Source organism: Rattus norvegicus, chromosome 8 (assembly GCF_036323735.1).
Source record: "Rattus norvegicus strain BN/NHsdMcwi chromosome 8, GRCr8, whole genome shotgun sequence".
Classification (NCBI taxonomy): domain Eukaryota; kingdom Metazoa; phylum Chordata; class Mammalia; order Rodentia; family Muridae; genus Rattus; species Rattus norvegicus.
The window spans coordinates 120153035-120177738 of record NC_086026.1 but is presented as its reverse complement, the minus strand read 5'-3'; the positions used below and the strand labels follow the sequence as shown (position 1 = coordinate 120177738).

At 44.0% G+C, this 24704-nt stretch overlaps 1 protein-coding gene and 1 pseudogene across 8 annotated transcripts in view; both read right to left on the bottom strand.

Moving 5' to 3' along the window:
* Positions 1-24358, bottom strand: part of Trank1 (tetratricopeptide repeat and ankyrin repeat containing 1) — an 80499-nt gene extending 56141 nt beyond the window's left edge. For 4 of the 8 annotated variants that reach the window (XM_039081614.2, XM_039081617.2, XM_039081615.2 and 1 more), the window contains exon 1: positions 22589-23140. In XM_039081614.2, coding sequence (XP_038937542.1) covers positions 22589-22998 — 410 coding nt within the window. In that variant the 5' untranslated portion in view covers positions 22999-23140. 8 annotated transcript variants of the gene reach the window in all.
* LOC120094533 (U2 spliceosomal RNA) lies at positions 18554-18732 on the bottom strand (annotated as a pseudogene).
* Positions 24359-24704: the final 346 nt, after the last annotated feature.

The window sequence follows — 24704 nt, the reverse complement described above, 5'->3', positions numbered from 1 at the left end:
TAGGAAGGAGGTCTCTGGAGCCCACCTCATCCCTTAGGTAGAGGGTTATGCAAATGAGCCCTGTGGCTCCTGTACAAGTCAGACCACAAAACTCCACCCACGTTTCTTTGTCTGTGGTTTCCAAATTACATGACTCGCATTTATACAGAAGTGACTAAGGAAGACATGACTAAATATCAAGAACTGACTCAGGGAGCAAAAGGATATATTTCTCTTCCAAATGCTGCCCGCCATTTGCCCAACAAATATCACCAGAGAGCTTGAACATGAAAACCCCCACAACAGCTGACACAGGGTCGACTCCTGCACTTCCCAAACACCTCCCTACTGCTGGCAAAGTCCGACGACCCTGCTGTGGCAGTTTACCACGCCAGCATTCTAGATGCTGATGCAGGAGAGTGAGCTTGAGGCCAGTCCAGGTTACACAATGAGGAAAAAATGATTTCAAATGTGGGAGAACTGTGTACAGGGGAAATAGCCTCATGAATGTTTACCACAGTAAAAAATTGGAAATAATCCTCAATGTTTCATAGTTCATGACTGATTTAAGTCAGTTATAGATTACCCATGCAACAGAATGCTATACATCAGCTATTTTAAAAATCATGTAACAGAACTTAATGACTGAATGAAACAGTAAGAAAAAATATGGAATAATACATGAAGTCATGTGATCCCAAATTAAATTTTCAATTTAATTTGTAAATTAAAAATTTATTTGTTAATAGTGTGTTGAAAATTTGACAAAATTACCATTTACCACACCACTGAGATTAAGTAGGATTTGGGTTTTCCTCACATTTTTTCCCTCAGTCCTCAATACTTTACAACATAGAACCTTGATCATTACGCCATTAATGTCACTAAACGGAGTGTGAGGATGTAGCTGAACCCCAGCACAAATGTTTCTCTGGTACAACGGCAGTCCAGTACAACAGCAGTTCAGAATGTTCTCACAGAAACCTACAGGGAACTCTAGACGTCTGTGGCAAATGCTGAAGACCGTCCTGCTCCAAACCCTGCATTATCTCCACGTATCACGTCAAAGGGAAAGAAGCTGGAATAATGTTTGTCCTGGGGCTACTACAGCAGAGACTGGGCCCTCAGACAAAAGTCTCTCAAAAGGTTTCTTACTAGACAACTTCCTGGACCTCTGCTATAGGACATCCAAGGCCAGGATAATAGATAGGATTCTTTGGTTCTTTAATAATAATAATAATAATAATAATAATAATAATAATAATAATAGATAATACAAATATTTTGTGGGGCTGGAGAGATGGTTCAGGGTTCAGAGCCAGCACCCACATGGCAGCTCACAACTGTCTGTAACCCCAGTTTCAGCAGATCTAACACTTTCTGCCCTCTGCTGGCACTGCCCACACATTGTGTGTAGACATAAGCAAAACAGCCATACACATTAAAATATGTAAATCATTTTTAACTTTTTTTGAACTAGTTCTTTGGACTTAAGCAATATTTTAGTTATAAGTACTCTGAAATCTGATTTGATTTTTTCCCTCTGTGTGCCTCACATGGTCTTTGATTTTCTTGGTCTTTCCATGTCATTTGTGATAGAGTAGATCATAGAAAGAACACAGGAATAGTTCTGCCCATGCAGATTAGGCCTTCTGTGGTTTCCATCGGGCCAGGGTCTATTTAGAAAAAACTGTATTGTGGATCCCTGAATCAACAATATAAACTGGATGTCATTGCCATCTCACCTTGTCCTGTACCTTGATAGTTTGGCTTTGTGACCAAAAATGACAGTCTCTGGCCTCTGCCATGCAAGGGGCACAGGTGTTAGCCTATGCCTTTTCAACCAGCTGAAACTCTGGGAATTCAGAATCCCAAAGATTATTAAGCTGAACTCTGCTCTCAGAGGTGTTTGTCTTAAGAGCCTCCATTGAGAGAGGAGTGTCTGTTCCTCTGGTTTTGTGAGCCTGCTGCCTCAGGATCTCTTGCCAGGGAGCACAAAGCATGGCTCAGTAATTAATGACACTGCATCTTTCCATGTGTGCTCAGAGACTTCGAATTAACCTTTAAGCGCCTGTGGCCGCGGTGGTCCTACCTACACTGTCCTAGTTTATCGGATGGTAGTTGCCACAAATTCTTGAGCTTCTGGAACCCCTGTGGCTTCTCTGGCCCAGCTATCACTCTTATGTCACTGCCTACGGACAGCCTGTTTTAACCTGTTTAGCTTGACTTCGATTCCCTTATACCCTGACTTACAGATTACATGTAGATTCTCTTTACATTTAATTATGCCTGTCCCAACACAAAAATTATACATGCTAATGAAAAGTTCCCAATGGTATCACAAATGTTCACAGCTCTGCTGTCCCTACATAACAAATTTAGGAAGAAAGGGCGACATGGGGGTAGAGAAAGAAGGGGACAGCTGTCTGCTCTTCTCAGGAAAATCTTACATCTTTCAAGTGTACTCTTTTAAAACCCAACATACATTCCTTTCTTAGTAAATTCTTCTTAGTCCAGAAGAAAAAAGGTTGGAATTGTTCTGAACTAATCACATGACTCCTAAATCTGGCACCTCCCTGTAATTCCTTCTTCTCCCAGGGACAGCATGTGATTTGCTCATCTTAGCAGCTCTCTAAGAGGAAACATGGGTTACCTAGCCTTTGCATACAGGCCAGTTGAAGTGCTAGAACCCCAAAACATGGCTGGCCAAAAACCTGACTTACAAGCACATTTTCAGTTAGCAGAGACCGCACTCTGGCTCCAGTTGTAGAAAACTGTCATCTTGTTTGCTTTGGTTTTGTGTGTGGCTTAGAGTTTGAGCAGTCTGCTGGGCCAGGCCTTTGGTTTAAACTTTGGTTAACATTTACAACACTACATCAACTTTTGTTCACTTTTTTCTCCAGAGCTGAAATGTAGCTATATATCCAAAAAAAAAAAAAAGGCAACAAATTATTTAACACATGTCAGACACTGAAATCCAAATCTGGGTCAGAGAAAATTTTTTAAATTCTCATTTAAGCTACAAATCACTCTACATTACACTCCAATACAATTAGTTGGACACTGGGACCCTTGCTGTCACTCACACTGTGACATTAGAGGTGAAGACAAGTAAAGGTGACTGAGTTTGTCTCTTCAGTCATGTCCCGAGTGTACCTCTGAAGACTACCTGAAGTGTGTCTACTGACCTCAGAATATAAGCGGCCTGGTAGGAATGAAGGTGTTCTACAGTTAGACAAATCCCTTCCTTTGCCTATCAGTCTAACGAAACAATAACCCCCAGGAAGTTAGAATTTCCCCAGGAGTCAGTCAGTCTCTCAGTCTCTCAGCCTCGCTCTCTCTCTCTCTCTCTCTCTCTCTCTCTCTCTCTCTCTCTCTCTCTCTGGGAGAAGGAGGAGGTGGAAGTCTGGTGCCAGGTAGAGAGGAAGCTTGTCTCCCTGCAAGAAATTGCACACACTTCTGACAGTGTCACAGTACCTTGCAGGAAGACACCAGAACCAAAACAATGATTGACCGGAGTTTACACCTGGACACTAACTGCTTGTCTCTGCACACCTCTAGCCCTCTGCGTAAACCACCCACAAGTCAGGACACCAAGCACTTGGGCAGAGGCAAGAATGCCTGTGGATACTATAAAAATCAAAAAATAGAAATATATTAATAAATCGGGGTGTTAAAATGACACTGTCCTGACCTAAAAGAAAAAAAGCAGAAACATCTAACTGATGTTTACTTAGATATTTAGTATGCACCTATGTTTGCCAAAACTTTTGGGTAAGAACTTGTACTATTTCTCTTCAATTCGATGATATAAAATGCCTAGCCCCACCAAAGGGGCTTTCAAAATGAACACCTTGAGTGCTTCTCAGGAGGGGAAAAAAGTGGAAAGTATTTGTTGTCTACCTTAGTTAAAACTGCTCTTTGTTCTTCGTTTGTTTCTCATTTACTTATTTTTATGTGGACGAGTGCTTTGTCTGCACATACGTCCATGCACCATGTGTGCACAGAGCACACAGAGGCTGGAAGGCATCGGATCCCTGAGACAGCCATGTGGGTGCTGAAAATTGAACTCAGGTTCTCTGTAGAGCAGCCAGTGCTCTTAACCACTGTGCTTTCTCCATCTCCTAATAATGAGGGAGTTTAAAAGGAGTTTTTAAAAATCTCTATTTAAAACAATATTTAAAAATTCCTTTTAAAATACCTATGGTCAATTCAATTTAACTGAAATTTGGTACTCAGTAAGGTCAGCTTACAATACAAAACCTGCCTACTTGTGTTTACTATGTCTGTTCACAACAGCCGTGTTAGGGAATCTGCCTAAGTGGCCATTAATAGACTAACAGATAAAATGTGCTGGAGAGATGCCTCGTGGTTAAGAGCCCTGTTGTGTTCCAGATGGTTTGGGTTCAATGCCCAGGATCCACATGATAGCCCACAACACAACCCTGTGACTCCAGTTCCAGGGGGTCCAATGCCCTCTCCTGGTCTCCAGTGACTGAATATAGTGTACAGATATCTAAGCAGACAAAACAGCCATACACATAAAATAACAATTAACAAATTTTTAGACAAATTTGTATCCACTGACGGAACAAAAGAGTGACATATGTACAGGGTAACATTAGCCTTTAAAAAGGAAAACATTCTGACTTAGTACATACTCAATGGATGAACCTTGAAGACAATATGTTGATGAAATAAATCAGACACGAGGAGACATACAATGTATGATTTCACTTTTGCAGGTTACCATTGAGGTCAAATTCATGGACACGGAAAGCTAAATGAGGTTGCCTGGAGTGGGGAAAAGGGAAAATGGAGAGTTGTGTTAGGGAAATGGAGGTTCATATTCACAAATGAAAACATTCCCTAGATCAGTTTGACAAGATGAGTATGGTGAACGGTGAGATCCTTCCTGTCTCAAAATTAAAAGGTAAGATGGTAAACTGTGGTGTGTACGTGTATGTACGTGTATATGTGTGTATGTATATGTATACAGGTGTGTGTATGTGTGTATGTGTGTATGTATATGTATACGGGTGTGTGTGTGTGTATTGTGTATGTGTGTATGTGTATATGTATACGGGTGTGTGTATGTGTGTATGTGTGTATGTGTATATGTATATGGGTGTGTGTATGTGTGTATGTGTGTATGTATATGTATACGGATGTGTGTGTGTATGTGTGTATGTGTATATGTATATGGGTGTGTGTATGTGTGTATGTATATGTATATGGGTGTGTGTATGTGTGTACCATGTGTGGGTGTATTTTGTGTGCATGTGTTTCCCAGTGCTCGTGCTCAAACCCAGAGCACTAAGCAGGCTAAACAAACACTTCACCACTGAGCTTGCAGCTCCAGCCCTCGGCATTTAGAGGCAGGTGCTTGCTTTGTAACTTAGTTCCCTCTTTGTAGAACCCCCTAACCTCCACCTTCTCAGTGTGGCTTATAGAATATGCCATCATACCCCATTTATTTTACATTTAATTTTGGGGTTTTTTTTTTGCCAAAAAAAAAATAATAATAAAACAGAGGTTTGGAGAAAATACTAGTACGGGGTAAAAGAATATTTTCTTGAAGTATATTTCTACTTAAAAAGAATTTATTTGGGGTTGGGGATTTAGCTCAGTGGTAGAGCACTTGCCTAGCAAGCGCAAGGCCCTGGGTTCGGTCCCCAGTTCCGAAAAAAAGAAAAGAAAAAAAAGAACTTATTTTTTGTGAACACTATGCTATATCAAGATACCCAGAAGCTGACAGGATACTAAGCCTCCTCCATCTCTGATAGTGCTGAATGACATGAACCTCGGGAAAGAGAGAGCAGAAAGGTACTAACTGTTTCTGAGCCATGCTGGGGTCCTGCCCCACTGACAAGACAGCAGCTAAAACGTGCTAGGGCTTATAGTCCCCAATATGTATCTTCCACGATCGTGAAAACGAGCACATTATACAGTAGGTGTGCATTTTCACCTCACAGTACACATCACCAAGAAATATGAGATATCTATTAAGTTTCTATAGTTTTTTGTACATGTCTTTCAATAGATAAGTCTACCTTTGTGAGGGCCCTCCAGAGAGGAGGGTCACTGGGTCACGGGGGGAATGCACTGTTTAGTTTCCATAAATACTGTCTGTGTTCCAAGTTGACTCAATCTATGCTCAATAGGAGAATATTAGAAACATAAATTGCCAACAAAATTGTAATGCTAGGCGCTATCAGTCTTTTAATTTAGCCCGCGGTGGCATCCTGTAGTGTTGAACTGCATGTTCCTGATGACTAATATTGTGCGGCTTTTCCTAAGTATATTGCCATGTGAATCTCCTCTTTTAAAGTATAAATTGTGGGGGCAGCAAAATTTATTGATGGTATTCAAGAGAGTAGGGAGGGCTCAGGAAATATTAATCCAGAATTCCTCCTGTCAGAAGGAAATGCAGGGACAAAGAGTAAAACAGAAGCTGAAGGAAAGGCCATCCAAAGACTGCCCCACCTACAGATTCATCCCATCTGCAGACACCAAACCCAGTCACTATTGTTGATACCAAGAAGTGCTTACTGGCAGAAGCCTGGTAGAGCCGTCCCCGGAGAGGCTCTGCCAAAGCGGACCAATATAGATGTAGATACACACAGCCAAACATTGGGCTGAGCATGGGGACCCCACTGGGGAAGTTAAGGGAAGGACTGTAGGAGCTGAAGGGGTTTGCAACCTCATAGGAAGAACAATAACCAACCAGACCTCCCAATGCTCCCAGGGACTAAACCAGCAACCAAAGAGTACACGGGGAGTACCCATGGCTCCAGCTGCATATGTAGCAGAGGCATCACTGGGAGGGGAGCTCCTTGGTCCTGTGGACGCTTGATGACCCAGGATAAAGGAACACTAGACCACTGAGGCAGGAGTGAGTGAGCAGGTGGGAGAGCTCCCTCATAAAGGCAGGGGGGAAGGAGGAGGGGTTATGGAGGGGAAACTGGGAAGGGGGATAATATTTGAAATGTAAATAAATATCCAATTAAAAAATAAAGTTTATAACTGATCCAACCATTGGACTATGTTGGGTGTTGTTATTGTTGTTATTGTTGTTGTTGTTGTTGTTGTTGTTGCTCCGACTGTTAGATTTTTAAATAAGAACATGCCTTTGTATTGTTTTAATAAGCAATTACTAAATGACAATTAGTAATTTTGTCAGCAAACAATATCACTAGAGAGAGAAGAGTATGGTCTGGACAGGCACTTAACAGCTGTCATTCACACAAGCCATACACAGTTCAGAAAATAAATTTTCTACAGATACTCATTTCTAGTAAATGCCTTGGGAGATCTCATATTCTGTTTTGTTAGATAACATGGTGCCAGTGTATGATTTTGTAATTAAAACCTAAAAATAGATTAAACTTTTATAGAATGTGAAGTGTGAAAGCTAATGTTCAATAACAATGATTGGAACTTAGAAAGCTGACGGAAACTGTCCATTTGGCTGAAATGAGCCATTCATGTGCTCTTTAAAGCAATGACTCCTGCTTAGCGGAGCCCAATTTTACTTCTGCCATCTACTTCCATTGCCAAACCCCTCTGCATGAAGGGAAGCTGGCTCCACTCTAGGAAATTGTATCTCCCTGACAGAGACTGGTTCAGTACTGCTAAAAAGATGTTTTGAAGGACTCTGAGACAATGGTGATTTCTGGGCAAGAGGGATAATGTGTATACATGTTCATGTGCACAAACATGGGTGTCTACACATGTGTGCATCAGCAGACAATCTTGGGTGTTGTTCCTTGGATTCTGTCCAGTTTGTTTATTTTATTTTATTTTATTTTATTTTATTTTATTTTATTGAAAGATGATCTCTTATTGGCCTGGGTCTTACAAATGTATCTAGACTGGCTGGCCAGCAAGTTCCATGAATCCGTCCATCTCTGCCTCCTTGGAGCTAGGATTACAAGCACCAGCACTGGGACTGGATATTTGAATAGGTTCTGGGGTGGGTCTGATGCTTGCACTTCAAGCACTGCACCTACTAAACCATCTCCCCAGCCCTGAAGCAGGATCTTTTTTAAAAATGACTTTTCTACGTTTCCAAAGAGGAGTTGTCTGCTACTTCAGATAATGTGGAAGTAAAGCTATGAGCCTCAATTCTGAGTTAAATAGATGCATGGCCCCATGTCCTTCTGCACTAAACCAAAATGTGAACCTCAGAGGAAGAGGACAGAGCCCAGAGAATGCAGGACTGTAGGTAGGAGACATAGATCTGAGGACTGTAGAAGTTCTGGACTTGTGAATGAGCAGCAGTCAGGGTGCATCTGGCCCCCAGAATGCATGACAGTGTTTGAACCAGGAGAGCCAATTTCCTCATATAATCAGAAGCAGGACAGGACGAGCACACCACCTTATCTTTCCATGCCACCATCCTAAACACACTGGCTTTGTGTATGTATGCCTTCATGTTTGTCCTCTCAAGGATGAAGACGGTCGATGAAAGTCTGGGCATTTTCCTAAAGGCAGGAAGACGGGGATGAGAAGAGCTACCTGGTTCTCTGTCGCCACTCAACATTTATAAATAAGTAAAAACCTCCCAAAGTCCCCCATGGAGACTTCCTGTGTCCCACTGGTGAAAAATAGGAATCAGGGTGAGAAGAGTCAGTGTCATTCAGTGTCTGAATGATAGCTATTCAAAGAGACGCTTGACAGGAGCTATAGGGTCTCCAACAGCAACGTGTCTGCAAATGAGCCAGTGTCTACTGCCTAGCTGCTTCTTACAGCTAACACACAGTGCCTTAGCTCTGACTACTGCCGTTCTATCTAACTACTATGTACTACGCTGTTCTAAGAACAGCTTCTACAGTATGGCACCACTAGCCAGATATAGATACTGACAATATAATTCAAATTGGATAAAGTACAATCAAAACACCCATTCTTCTTTCTTAAGAAGTATTTTTTATATAAGTGTTTGCCTTCATGTATGTATGTGCCTGGTGCCCAGATTTGTTTGCCAGCTTCCTGTATGTGCCTGGTGCCCAAGATCAGAAAAGGGTATTGGATCCCCTGGAACTGGAATTACAGATGTGAGCTGCCATGTGGGTACTGGGAATCCAACCCACATCCTCTACCAGAGCAGCAATGACTCTTACTGTCTGGGCCATCTCCTCAGCACAAAGCTCCCATTCTCCTGTTACTCTAACCACATAATGGCTCAAGGCAACACAACTAGTGACTACTACTGTTTTAAAAGAATGTTCTATTTCCCTCATAGCAGTAAGTCCTTCTGGGGAGTGCAGGTCTGGGTAGAACTGCCACCCAGGTGTAATACTGAAATATTGTTTACTCGGTGGAAAATTTAGTCTCTAAACCCATGTACAACCAATGTATGAAGAACATACAGAGCCGGATATTTCTGTGCTCTCTGAACTGTCATAGTGCCACCTTGAGCATCATGCTTCTTTCTATTCTGACCATCCCTTAATGTAGATCAAGTAATACCCATGAGTGTAGGCTAAGTTCTCTTGGAACAACTCCCTGAACTATATTTTGGAATAAAATGTAGGGGGTCAAAGTTATGCTGAGCAACCTACCCACATGTCCAGAGCACGCCCTCTCTGTATACAGAGCATGTGAAATGCTCTAGAAATGTGTTTGCTACCCCACAGCTTCTCCAAACTACCAAGTTTCTTCCTACCTAATTCCCTTTAATAAATGAGCAATGACTGGCAAAACCAAATTCGATTCAATAAAACTACTGCTGACACTGCAAAGCAAACATGAAGAAGATGTTCTCACATAATTTCATGAACCAGTTTGCTTGCCTGCTTGCTTGCTTGCTTGACTGCTTGCTTGCGAGAGGGATGGGAAAGCCCTAACATTGTACTGGTTTGTTTCAGGCTTGGCCTGTTGCTGTGCAGGATTTTCAATGCAGTCAATTTTTAGCTGGTAATTTCCCCTGATGCTCAGACTGGGACATCTGAGTCAACTCAGCCTGACTCACTCTTGTCCCTTGACTAAACAGTACTTCAAAATATGATTCTTATTAAATTTCAGGTAACAAATGGAACAGCTCACTGTTTAAGAAAGGCAGAAGCAGGACTCCTAGGGAGGTTAATTAACTTGACACCGCAGTATGACTCGGTGTTTACAAGCTGAAATTAACACAGGACTAAAATAACTTGTATCTGTCCAACCTGAGGAAACAGATTTTGAAAGAAAGAAAAACTAGAATAACAAAATACTGAATTTAATGAAGATACATATGTAATTCCTACAGGAGCTTTTAAAGAGAATGCTTATGAAATATACACGAACACCTGAGTTTGCAAGGCTAACATAGGAAAAATAAAATAAAATTTACTCACCTATCAATCTTGACTTTTCAAAATACCCTGCATTTCTGTCTTGGGAAATTCATGATTATAAAATATTAGATTTTCCTTTATTAACAAATATATTTTAACAAAATTTGATTTAAAATTGTAATTACATTTATTTATCTATGGTAGGGGCAGGGAGAGGGGACACGCATGGAGATTAGAGGACAACTTGTAAGAGCACGGCTTGCTTCTCTCCTTTCCCTATGTGCTTCTCGGGGTCAAACTCAGCCACCAAGCTTGACACTACCCTTACCTGCTGAGTCATCTTGTCGGCCTGAAATCTGATTTTTTTTTTTACTTTTGCAACAGATGTATAAATAAAGTAATTAAATATCTCTCAGGTTCACCTAAGACATAATTAAGCCAGAGTAGCCAAGATATTTGTAATAGAATAAACATTAAGGTAAAATAATATTTAGCATTTTTAAATGTATTTATAGAAACTTACCTACATTTTTTTGAGCGGTCCTAACATGTAAAATAGTAAGCATGTGAACGGTACAGCACAGTATATCCAGAAATTAATATATGCCATCAAATAACTGCCTGTGGATAAAGGTAGCTTTTAAATAAACTGAAAAGAAATGAACCATGACCTGGTAGAGCCTGGGAAAGACATTTCCCCTTCACACTCTGTGCTAAGGCAAATAATGGATGGTCTAAAAATACCCACGCCCTAATCCCCAGACCAGCACTGGTGAGCATATCACACAGCCAAAGAAACTTCACAGGTTTGGTTTTGTTTGCCTTAAAAAGGGAATATTACAGTGTAGACGTGGGTAAGCCTTCTCTAGCCACAAGATCTGTAAAGGCAGAGCTCTAAGGCTACAGTAGTAGAGATACCACAGGGCAGGGAAGAGAATGCAGGAAGCTTCAATCCTAAAACATCTGGACCTGCTATGGAAGGCCTTGAAGGTTGAGAACCATAGGAAATAGGTTCCCAGGGGCAGGGATGATGGGTCAGTGGCTAAGAGCACTGTCTGCTCTTGCAGAGAACCCACATGGTACCTCACAACCATCTGTAACTCCAGACCCCAGGGAAACCTGACTCCCTGTTTTGGACTCCATGGTGCTGAACATAGACCAGAAGCCATACACATACATTATTTTACATTTTTTTCAAATACAGTAAAGAAATCAGCTCCCAGATTAAAGACAATGGAAGCTTAGGTCTATGGCTGCTAGGAACAAATAGATCCTGCCAACAAAGTGAGTTTAGAAAAGCTAAGTAAGCTTTCTAGAGGAAGGGTGGTTAGTCGAAAGGGTGTACATATTTGCACTTCGTTAGTACCTTTTACTACATCAGCTGTGCCCTCTTCAGGGAACCACTGAGAAGATATAGCTATAGATACACATTTTGAATTGTCTTCAATGTTCTAGGGAGAAACATGTCATCTAAGTGATGCAGATGTACAGCTTTAATCTGGGACCTACCTCAATGCCCAACAAGGACCTTGTTTAAAAACTAAAGAGCAGTAGTGGGCGAATGCGGCTTGCAGGAGAAAGGGTTTCTTTTAGCTCACAGTCCATGCTACATAGTCCATCATGGTAGGAATGAAGGCAGCAGGAAGTGGACTCAGCTGGTGGCATTGGTCCCATTGGTCACATGGCACCACAATAAGGAAACAGAAGAGATAACTGCATGCTGCTATCCAGTTCCCTTTCTCCATTAACACAGGCCAGGGGAATGGTGCCACCCACAATGGACAAGTCTTCCAACCTCAATTAAAGCAACAAAATAATCTCCCACAGACACGCCCAGAAGCCCATCTCCCATCCCTCAGATTCTGTCAAGTTGACAAGTACCATTAGCCATCACACCCCCTTCACAACAACATACTATGCAATAGTTTTTACAAAAAATGCTTTAGATAATGTCCATGTGCTCATATAGGATCATTTTCAAAATATATTTGGAGAAAGCAGGTGCAGAACACTGTGTGCAGTATGCTTCCTTTACTGATAAAATAAATAACATATAAATAAGTCGATAAATATGAATACCATATAAATATGCATTTGTTTATATATTCATGAATTCTGACTCAGTCATTAAAGTGCTTACGACACAGGCATGACAAATTAAGTTCCTATTCCAGACACCTCCATAACAGAGCTGGGCATAGCAGCACAGTATGTGTAATCCTAGCACTGGGGAGCTGGACACAGGCAGATCCTTGGAGCTCACTGACTGGAAAATTCACTAAATAGTGAGCAGCAGATTCATAGTGATTAGAGAGGGTACCCACTGTCCACTCTGGCCTCCGCATACACATGCACGTGTGCACACACACACACACATACACTTAGCACAAAGTCAACTAATTGATTAATTAAAAAATTTTTAACATCTAGAAGGGACCGTGAGAAATAAAATTTCTTAACCTTCCTGGAGAAAGGAAGGAGAGTAGAGGAAAAAGACTTATCTTCATAATCTGTTTATATCTTACGAATCTCTGAATTACCAGAATTCAAAAAAGGTTTTATGCATCAAAAAGAATTTTTTTGAGAAAGGGACTCTAATAGCGCTAAAAGCAAGTGACAGACATAGGTCCATGGAAAGCCAGCCCCTGTCCATCAAGGGGCAACAGAGCAGCTAACAGCACCAAGGTCAGCAGGAGTGCGGCCACTGCTCTCACCTACACTGGTGGCCAGATAAACATCTGTCGCAAACACGCGGCATTCAGTCCTGGAACTTAGCTTTCAGCTGTTGGGAAACTGTTCTTCAAATATGCTTTGCTCACTGTATGATACTCTGTAAAAGCCATTCAAATGCAAACGTTCTACAGAGAAACTTATGTAAAGTGCAGTACATCTTAGAGCAGAATATTGATATTTAAAAATAAGAGATGCCTCCATATAAAGTGTAAAAGCTGTCAAAATATGCCATTGACGTGAATAAAGCAAACTGGAAGACAATTTGTAGAGCAACTTGGAGAACAAGTGAGAGAACTAGGGAGGTGTGTGTGTGTGTGTGTCCATAAGTACATTTACAAAATAATAAATGGAGCTGCAGAGATCGAGCCGTGGTTAGAAGTTCATACTATTCTGTCAGAGGACCTGAGTTCATTTCTGAGCACCCACACTGGGCTGCCCACCACTGCCTGCAACTCCATCTCCAGGGGACCTGACACACTCTCCTGACTTACACAAGCACTGCACTACTGTGCACATAGCCACACAGAGACACACACACATATATACAGTTAAAAGTACAATAAAGAAACTAGTCAAAGCAGTGGACTCTATGAAGGAGGTCTAGCAATGGAGCGCATGTTCTGACGTGTAAGAGACTAACTTCTGTTTAGTCCCTCAGTTTGTGCTAACCCATGACTGCTGCATTAGGAAGTGAGTGTACCACCTTGCTAAATATATCCACTGAATCACAGAAAGGTTTAATACAGGATGGCTGGACCCCAATCTCTGCAGCCCACAAAGCCTCTGAATGCACCCAGACTGGCATTTGTTCTGCTCACTGCTTGTATGAGAGTCTCCAGTGCAGCTCCATGACACCAGGAGAAGTGCGCTGCGTACTTCTTACCTGACGGCCCCGAGCTAAACCCTTCTCAGCCATTTCCAGGGGAATATGACTGAAAAAAATCAAAAAAGGAGACACACAGTTACTCCGGTTTGAGAGACCAGGAAGCAGGCTGACACAGGAAGTAATCCTCCTTGAAAGGCACATGCTCAAATCTAAAGTCTAAGTCTGTGCTGACGACCCCTTGGTACACATGGTATACGAAGGGTGACAATGACTAGAAAAACACAAGGAACTTCAAAGTTAAATGCAAATCCTCAAAAAAATAAATAAATAAAACACAAACGTGTGCATCCATACCTATTTCAAGACACACAGAAAGTTCGGACGAGCTACAAGGTGTGTTCACTCACACACCCAGAGACACACACTGCTGATTTCCAGAGCCCAAAGTTTACACACAGCCTGGCATAAGATAAGCTATTATTGGTGATGTTCTAGTGTAAATCCTTACATTGACCAATACTCTTTTCTTTTCTTTTCTTTTTTTCTTTTTTCTTTTTTTTTTTTTTTTTTTCGGAGCTGGGGACCGAACCCAGGGCAAGCTCTCTACCTCTGAGCTAAATCCCCAACCCCGACCAATACTCTTAATAAACATCTGGTCCTTTGATCTAGAATCTTCCTTTGTGACGCCTCTCATTCTACCTGCTTGAATTTCTCTTCCTCTATCCAGATACAGCTCAAAATTGTCTTTCCATTTGTCTTCCCAGGAGTACTGAGGAGCTGTGACCTTAGTGCTGCTCACATCTCCCTCACCTATCTCCCAGGCTTGCCCAGTGTGAAGTACGCTCTATCGCCGTTAGCAAAGCTTATCAAGGTATACCCTTATTAACCCAAGCCAGAGCCATCCAGTATGTCTGAGGGCCAGAACTGACTTAAAACAAAAAAAAAAAGGCAAACATAAATTTAAAACAAGTAAAAATGAATATATTGGAGGAAAAGTCCAGGAGCCACAGTTAGTGCCTGGTCAATGTGCTCAGGTTTAAACAGGCTCTGGAAACTAGCAACATGTGTGTTCCTCCCTCTGTCTGGTTGATGCTGATGGACAGAGGAGCTGGTCCAAGACTGACCAGGTTACCACTCACTTCACAGTCTATAATTCTATGTTTGTACTGTATTCTGTGGGAAAGAATCCACTTGTAGCCCAGCATACACACACTGTTTGGTTTGTCCTGAGGTAACTTTCAATCTAGATGCCATCCATGCAAATCCTCCCCTGCTATACAGAGAGGATAATGTGGGAACACAAAATCTCAGAACATGGCCAGAGAGACCTGATCAGAGGGTAAGACTAACTTTGGAATGGTTGGAAGCCTTTGTTTCTTTTCCCTGGCTAAAGATGAGGTGGGAGGCAACCTTTGGGATGGTGATGCATTGTCTTCTCAGACTGCTGGCTTTCTTAATAAAGCACAGTATACGATCACTTCCTGGGGTCAGTGAGATGCTTCAGTGGGTAAAGGCTCTTATCCCGGAGTCTGATACCTGAGTTTGAGCCTCAAGACCCACCCACATGGTGAAAAAAGAGAACCAACTCTAGCAGTTATCCTCTGCCCTTGGAACGTGTGTGCCAGTTTTTGCTTATGGGATGAACAAGCCACTTACAAAGGAGAGGGCCCTGGAAGCACCCTTGCACATGAAGGAGGAGCTCACCCCCAGTTAGATACAAACTGCTGAACATTCTAATCACAATGACTCAAGACGACCAGGTGATGCTCCGTTTGCTGTGTTTCGTGTACATCCTTGGCCTAGTGTTCCCTCCCAGCTATCCTCCTTGTTTCTCAGGCTAGAAATCCTGTCCACTTTTAGTGCTGCCTTCAAGAACAGGAAGACTCAGTGCTGAGCTAATTAAGAATCTACATAAGCGGTAGTTGACTTTCAAAGGCTGGCACTGAGCACAAAAGATGCACAGCCCCACCAGTTCACCGGGTGCATGGAGTTTAGAGAAGGATGGAGCTAATGCAACCAAATTGAGCCCAGAGTATCATAGGTAAAGGTCATTTACTCTGCAGATTTTTAACAAAGGACACAAGGTCATGTTCCTGTTATGTGCTTCGAAATCAAGAAAAAGTCTGGTCAAAGAAAATGGTCAGCGCTGTTACCATAAAAAGAACAGCATTCTTAGTTTCAGTATAACAGAAGAGCAGGTTTACCTAGTTCAGTTCCTTTTTTTTTTTTTTTCCGGAACTGGGGACCGAACCCAGGGCCTTGCGCTTCCTAGGTAAGCGCTCTACCACTGAGCTAAATCCCCAACCGCGTTCAGTTCCTTTTTATCCAACAGTTTCCCAGCTTTGCCTCCATTATTGTTCTCTGGTTGTAACTTAAGTATTTTCTTTGTTGAGAGAGAGAGAGAGAGAGAGAGAGAGAGAGAGAGAGAGAGAGAGAGAGAGAATATGAGTGTGTGTGTGAGAGTGAGTGTGTGTGTGAGAGAGTGTGTATGTGTGTGAGTGTGTATGAGTGTGTGTGAGTGTGTGTGTCTGTGTGAGTGTATGTGAACGAGAGTGTGTCTGTGTGAGAGTGTGAGAGTGTGTAAGAAGTATGTTGTGTGTGAGAGTGTGTGTGTGAGAGTGTGTATGTGTGAGTGTGTGTGTGAGAGAGAAAGAGTGTGTGAAAGTGTGTACGTGTGAGTGTGTGTGAGTGAGACTGTATGAGAGTGTGAGTGTGTAAGAGAGTGTGTGTGAGTATGTGTGAGAGTATGTGTGAGTGTGTGTGTGAGAGTATGTGTGAGTGTGTGTGAGTGAGAGAGAGAGAGAAAATAAGTGTGTGTGAGAGTGTGTGTGTGTAAGAGAGAGTGTGTGTGAGAGTGTGTGTGAGAGAGAAAGCGTGTGTGAGTGTATGTGTGTGAGTGTGTATGAGTGTGTGTGTGAGTGTGTGTGTGAGTGTGTGTGAACGAGAGTGTGTCTGTGTGAGAGTGTGAGAGTGTGTAAGAGAGTATGTTGTGTGTGAGAGTATGTGTGTGAGAGAGTGTTTATGTGTGAGTGTGTGCGAGAGAAAGTGTGTGTGAGAGTGTGTATGTGTGTGAGTGTGTATGAGTGAGAGAGAGAGAGAGAGAGAGAGAGAGAGAGAGAGAGAGAGAGAGAAGGAGATCACCATTCTTGCACATAATGCTTTCTTATAGCATTCTGCACTCTTAAGGAAATCTGTTGGAAAATTGGTCATTCTGAAGCTAAAGCACTGACTTTTCAGCTCCACTTCCCCATCTGGAAAAGCAAAAGGGATCTTGTTCCTCACTGTTATTAAAAACAATGGCCAGTAAAAATATTTCTTAATTTAAATATATGTAAAAGCACATATAGACACATAAACTATAAAAGTAAGTTTTATATGTGATGTAGCTCATTATACATAATACAGCATTGTTAGAAAATTATATCGTGTGTACATGCTTCAGATTATCAAATAAATATTGAGGAAAGAGGAAAAAGTAATAAGAGTTAACCTTCAGCCTCCACTTCATCTCTTAAGTGTTCTCAGACTCTCTCCTGCAGGCTCTATTTTCACAGCTAAGACGAGTTTCATCCCAGCAAGCAAAGGCAAAATAACAAAGTGTCTAATGAATGTGTCTGTGACAGCAACCACAGGAAAGAGAACCAACCAGCAAAGAGGAGGCAAGGCCTGCTTGTCGTGGGTCAGGAAGGTAAGAGAACAGGCATCTAGTCCCAGATGCACCCATAACTGTGTGGAGACACTTGCCTCATGAGATGGCTGTGGTCCTGACAGTGAATGTGACCAGCTTTTTTTTTTTTTTTTCTTTTTTTTTTTTTTTGGTTCTTTGTTTCAGAGCTGGGGACCGAACCCAGGGCCTTGCGCTTCCTAGGCAAGCGCTCTACCACTGAGCTAAATCCCCAACCCCGTGACCAGCTTTTTTAAACTTCAAAAGTAGCCATCATTGTAAAGAGGAAATGACCATACTGAAGTTCTCCATTCCGCACGCACATCTTGGTGGGCGTGGCTCTGTGTGGTACACCTTTTATTGGTTTTGTTTTGTTTATTGTTTTGTTTGTTTTGTTTGTCTTGTTTGTTTTGTTTTGTTTTGTTTTGTTTTTTAAAGAAGACTTAGACTCCCATAGGCCTGTGATAGTGAAATCCAGTTCTGAGTAGGCATGTCACATATACTCACCTCATCTTCCTGAGGATTTAAAGACCTACAAAAGAGACTTTAGACTCAAGAGCCTAACCTGGATATCTGAGGGTAAGATGAGAGAATAAGACTGACTCACATGGTATAACACATGAGAAGTCCAGTTAACAAAGAATTGCCATATTCCAAAGACAGAGTAGAAAAGCATGAGTAATCACAGTGATACGACATCTGAGAAGGGTGGTTACACTGAGGGGCAACACAGCAGAAAGGGACAAGCCTCAGAGGGCTTCAGCAGCATGGTGCCCTGCAGAAAACCTACAGCAAAGGGTTCATCTGAAAAGTGAGCCAGGCGATTGGTAGTTCTACCCACAGGACAGGCCCAGTTCATACGTGACAAAATCAGTAACATGGAAGAGAAAGCAGCAAGCATGGGAAACCCAACAATGAAACTGAGATTTAAAAAATAAAGTAGAAATGACAAAAAAATGTGGGACTGGAGACTGCTCAGTGGTTAAGAACACCCGCTGCTCTTGCCCGAGGGCCCAGGTTCTATTCCCAATATCTACACGGCAGCTCACAGCTGACTGGAACTCCAGTTCAAGGGCATCTGATGACCTCTGTCGGCACCAGGCACATACATGATACACATACATACATGCAGACACATAAAATTAAATAAAACTAAATCTTTACGAAAAGATATGTTAGAAATAAAATTCCAGCCAAGTAGAGTCACCAAGAGACTACACTTGATCTTAGCCAAAAGGCCGAGAAGCGATATCACCAAGAGACTAAAATAAGCAGAAGAATGTCAGAAATCGAAGACAAGCTCTAGATAATGCAGTGGTTATATATAACCATGACCACAATGTCCAAGAACTCACAGCGCATCCGATGTACTAAGTAAACAGGCTGTGAACGAGCTAGTGTGGGTATTCTGACGTCAAATAAAGTAGGCTGCAAGCCAGTCTGAGAGATGAAGAAGGCCGTATCGTAAAGAGGAAACCATGCATAAGGATGGCAGAACAACTGTAAATATGAGCAAGCCCCCAAATATTGGGGCTTCCAATCCATAAGACAAATCCTAACAGACATGAAAGAGGTTAAGAACTCCAGTTAATAAGATTAGAGCTGAAAGGGGTATATATAGTAGATACCAAAGAAATCCAGAGGTTCGTTAGGGAATGCTTTGAGGTTTTCAGCTCCAAAAGACTTGGAAATCTAGACCAAATGGATGAATTCCTGGGGACCAACAGATGACTTACCAAGACAAAATGAAGGAGATATCAGCCATTGTAAACTGTCTACAGTGTTCACTGAGACTCAAACGGTAATAAAGAATCTGTCAACGAAGGAAAATCCAAGACCGGACATATTTACTACTGAATTTTCCCAAACCTTTAAAGAGCTAATTAATATACTACCTGGGCAGTGGTGGCTCACAACCATGACCTCATCACTCTGGAAGCAGAGGCGGGTGGATCCCTGTGAGTTTGAGGCCAGCCTTGTCTACAGAGCTAGTTCTAGGACAGCCAGGGCTATACAGAGAAGCCATGTCTCCAAAAAAAAGGGTGGTGGGAGAACTAACATGCCAATGCTCCTCAAACTGCTCCTTAGAATGGAAAGAGAAGCAGCAGCACTCCCAAAGTCACTCTGTGAAGCCAGGATTACTCTGATTCCAAAAGTAGATGAAGGCTCAAAGAAAACTGTGCGCCAATTTCCCTGACAAGCCTAGATGCATACTTTCTCAATAAAGCAGTTGCAAATAGAACCAGTACGTCAAGAAGACAACCAGGCTGGTTTCCTCCCAGAAATGCAAGGATGGTTCAACATACACAAACAGTGAGTGTCGTACAGCATACAAACTTAACACCGGAAATCAGAACAGGGGACTCATAAATCAGCACACACAGTTGTAGCCACCTAGTTCCTGGGGGGGGGAAGTGTCAAAATGTACATTGGAAGCAAAGATTCCACAAATTGCACTGGGGAAACTGCATAGTCACACGTAGACCAATGAAATTAGATCTCCTCTCAGTCTGGTAAAAAAAAAAAAATCAATTCAAAATAAATCACTAACAGGTTAACTTAAGCCCTGGTACTCTGAAAGTCGAGGACTCTCGGAAAAGGGCTCCAGTAGCTCAAGATATCACTGCATTAATTGACAACTAGGATTGCATGAAATGGAAATGCATCTATCTGCATAGCAAAAGAAACCACCCGCAAAGTGAAAAGACAACCTACGGAATGGGAGACAATATCCATGAACTATACAACTATGATGAGAAATCAATATCTAGAAATCAGTAAAGAACTCCAAAATTTAAAACCTAGTCATTTTTATTTTACATGTGTGTGTGTTTTGAAGTACATAGATATGAATTGTATTGCATTGTGATCAGTGTCCAAGAAGGCCAGAAGAGGGCGCCAGAAGCCCGGAAAGTGGAATTCCAGACAGTGAGCCCCCAGGTGAGGCAGGGAACCCACCCCAGGTCCTCTGCTAGAGCAGGAAGCAGGAGCAACCACTAAGTCGTCTCTCTAGCTCCCAAAACCTCAAAAATTACACACTCACAGTCAGGCAATCAAGAAATGGGTAAGCGAATTGGACACCGTCCTCAAAAGAAGAAATACAAATGGCCAATTAATGTGTTGAAGGCATTCAGCATTCTTAGATAGACATCAGGAAAAACGCGAATTAAAACTACATTGATATTCCATTTCACTCCGGTCCGAATGTGTATCTTCAAGAAAATACTTGGCAACAAAAACTGGAAAGGATGTGGGTGGAGCTAAAGGAACCCCTAGAATGCTAGCAGTGTCCCTGTGAACCGGTGGTGCTGCCATTGCAGCAATCAGTCTAGATGCTTCTCAAGAGACTGAAAGGCGACCACCGTATGATGCAGATACTCGATGGCATCTACCTGAAGGAGTCAAACTCAGAAAGCCACAGAGGCACTTGCACATTCATATTGATCACTGCAGTAGTCACAATGTTCAAGAATCAGCCTCGACACTCACCAAGAGATGGGGATAAAGAAAACGTGGTATTTATACACAATTGACTTTTACTCATGCATAAAGAATCAAACTACATCATGTGCATGAAAACCAATGGAACTCGGGATAAAGTAAAACAAAATCAGCGAGACTCAGAAAGGCAAATCTTGTTTCCTCTCACATGTACAATCTAAAATTACACACACACACACACACACACACACACGCACGCATGCACACACATACACACACACACACACACACACACACGCACGCGCGCACACACACAGGTGGGGGGATAGGAAGGAGGGAGGGAGGGAGGGGAGAGAGCACTGGAACAGGAAAGCAGAAGGGAAGCATTTTGCATTTTGGTGAGTGGGAGGTGCCAGGGGGCGGAGAATTGTGAATAAAACATTGCTCACAAAACACAATGACGTATTTATATGAAAAACTCTTAAACCCACCGTGTACACTAAAAATTTTTCATAAAATACTGAAATGAACTATTTTCTCATACGTAGAATCTAGATCTCTATACGTATGATGTGAAACATGGGGGACAGTTTGAAGGGACCAGAGACAGTAATATTAATGTCATCGGGAAACCCATTATTCTGTACAGATTTTCTTAAGCTTTTTTTTTTTTTTGAGAAACAAAAAAAAAAAAAAAAAAAAGGAATTCGCCCTGCAGTCCTACAAAACAGCCCTGGTAGAAAAACAGTTAAAAATTTCCCGATCCCTCTACAAGAAGGTACTTTCTAGAAAAGCACCAAAGAGGCTGTCGATGCCAACAGGGTAATAGCCTTTCCTCAGAATCAAAACGATGCCTGGCACGGGAAGGCTGAACACTGGGTAGCTAGAGATGGATTCGGGTGTAAGGGTCGCAGGGCCTCTGGATTTCAGCTCATCCTTTCTAGCTAAAGAAGCGGTGATTAGGACCCTGCTCGCTGTGCTGAAGCGGGTCCCCAGGCTGCAGAGCTCACAGTGCCTTCTTCCCTCTTTTTTAAATGTTTCCTTTTCTTTTTTTTTCCAAGTTGCACACCTCCCTAAGAACTGTCCCTAGACATCTCTCTTCCCCCCTCTGAGAAGCGCCCCCCGCAGGGAGCAGAGTCCCGCAGCGGCCCTGCTAGTCCACTGCAGCGGGTTACAAGTGCGCAGAGCCCGCGAGGGCAAGAGTGCGGCTTTGGGGCTGAGGATGAACAGGGCTGAGTCGGGCCGAGCAGCAGGCTGAGCCCGCGCTCCTGTGCAAACAGCCCCGCGACTCGGGGTCGGCGGCGGAGGGTGGGCCGCGGAGGCCGCAGAGGTAGAGGACGAAGGCCTCCCCCTCCAGGGGGCAGCCTGCGCCCCGCGCTCCCCGCCGATCCCGCGCCGCCAGCACCGCGCGGCTTCGCACACCTCGAGCCAGGTTGTGCGGCGAGGCGCGTCCGCCACGGTGTGGCTGAGAGGCTCCCTCCGGAGAATGGGGAGTGATGGTCCCCGCGGGGAAAGCGCCGCTGGGCCGCGCCGCCCCGGCCGGGTCGCGGTGCGCGCCTTCCCGCGCCAGGCCGCGGTCGGCGGGAGGGCGGGCGACCCCGCGGGGCCTCAGGGACTCGCGGCCCGCAAAGCCCCAGGCGCCCCCCCCCCACACCAGCTACGCACCTTGCCGCGCGCGGGTCCCACATGGCCGGGACCCGCCGCCGCCGCCTCGGGATGCGCGCAGGTGACACTGAGGCCCGGCGTTCCGAGCCCGGGACGAGGCGGAAGGCTGCTTCCCGCGGCTCGTGCGGGACCGGCTGCGGGAGCGCAGCGCAGGCCGAGTCCGTGTTCCCACGCGGCTGCGGGGGCCCGAGGGCCGTCACGTATCGCCTGGTGGCGGGAGAGGAAGGTGTCGCCTTTGCTCCGAGGAGAGTGTCCCGTCCCGCGCCGCCCCGCGGGAGAGGCCCGCGGCGTGGCGGCCCGGCCTCCGGGGCCGAAAGCTTCGCGCCGGGCGCGCGGGACCGCGGCGTGGGGCCCCGTCTCGAGCTGCGTCTCCTCGGAGGCCAGCGGCGGCCCGCGGTCCTGGAAGCCATCGCTCGGCAAGCTCGCGGAGGCGCGCTCCCCTCGGGCCGCCCGCGTCGTCCCCTCAGACGCCGACGTCGCACTCACCGCGCGCCCGACGCGCCGTCCCCGGAGGTCGGGAGCGGACGGGGCAGCGAAGCTCCGAGCTGCGCGACGCTCGTCGCCTCCGTCATGCCGAGTTCCTGTCACGCGGGCGGGAGCCGTCCAGGCGCCTGGCAGAAGGGCCGCGAAGTCGTGAGGGTGCCGCGAGGTCGCTCCGAGGCTTTCGGAAACCAGGACGCACACTCGCCCCCCGCCGGGTGGTCCTAGCGACTGAGGGGACAGGAGTCAGGTTCCCACCCTCCACGGGCCCCGACCCAATCAGAGGGCGCGGCCGCTGGCACGCTGCCTCCTGGTGGCTCATGGGCCTCCTGGGCCAGCGCCCAGGGCGCGTCGAGGAGCGGAAGACAGGAGCTGGGGGAGGCGGAGGGGCCGAGGCCCAGGAACACCGCGGTCCTTCCTAGATCGTCCATGGGAGTAGGAACCAGTCAGCCCTGACCAGCAGCCTCCTTCTGACCTTCTCCCATTTCAGCTCCCACCTCCCAAAACGTGAGACGCCATTCTACCTCAAAGTCCTTCAGTGACACCCCATTGCATATGGCTGGGCCATTAGACTCCTCAGTGTTAGCCTAGGGTCTCCAGGCACATTGCTCACACAAACGCTGAACTCCAGTGATACCCCATCCCGGTAGTATTTTTAAAACGCTGGTTCCTGCCTTTTCTTCTGATTTGTTATGGGATATATCTCACGAGTGCAGTTTTTAAAGCCTCCCAAGGGATTATATCACGGAGTAAAATTTGAGAAGCTTGCTGTCCCCAGATATTGCTAGACCTTTCAATTTAAAGAGACTTTTTAAATCCTTCCCAACTCTAATGTGTTTGGTCCACCAACACCAACAACAACACCACTCCACAGTCAACCTCATCATTTCCAGTTCCAAAAGGCCTAGTGTGTTTCCTACGTCAGATAAGGCAAGAGATTGTGGGGACAGTACAAGAATAAAATATGCATCTGTGCTTTTCCGTCCATTTCCATAGCATTCCCCTCTAATATATGTTATACTCTTCAAAATCGTCGCATAAATGGATCTTGCTTTTCAAAATTACTTCAACTTTTATCAAAGTGAGGTATTGGTGCTGTTAAAAAAGAAAAACGCAATCCCCTGCTGCCCTCCTATCTCACACCACTGAAGCAGTCGCCTTTGTGTCTTTGTGTCAGCTTATTTAATTGCTGTGTTCATGTCTGTAAATGTGTTTGGTTGCTGCTTGGGATATTTCTTCCCAGTTTTATACAGTACCCCTATCTAGTAAATAGTTTGAGACTGCTTACCAAAAAACCTTTATGTTCGGTGTTCTAGTTTATCTGGGTATAAAATTCAGGATAAGGCATCATTTACACCACTGACTTCTAGCTTCGAGAATTATTGAAACTGCTAGAAACATTCTATCATAGACCTCTTCTATTATTTGATTTTCTTTAATTTGGAAACCTAAAGAAATTTCTTTTTCTCTTCCATGTTTTGAAATTATACAATGCTTGACAGAGATGTGGGCCCAATTGTCTATTCTACTAGCTACTAGATAGTAGATTATTTAATTCCTAGTGGCCAAGCTCCCCAATTAACTTATTGCTTATTTCTTCTCCGTTTTCAGTATTTCTCTCTTCTTGGATAGCCCT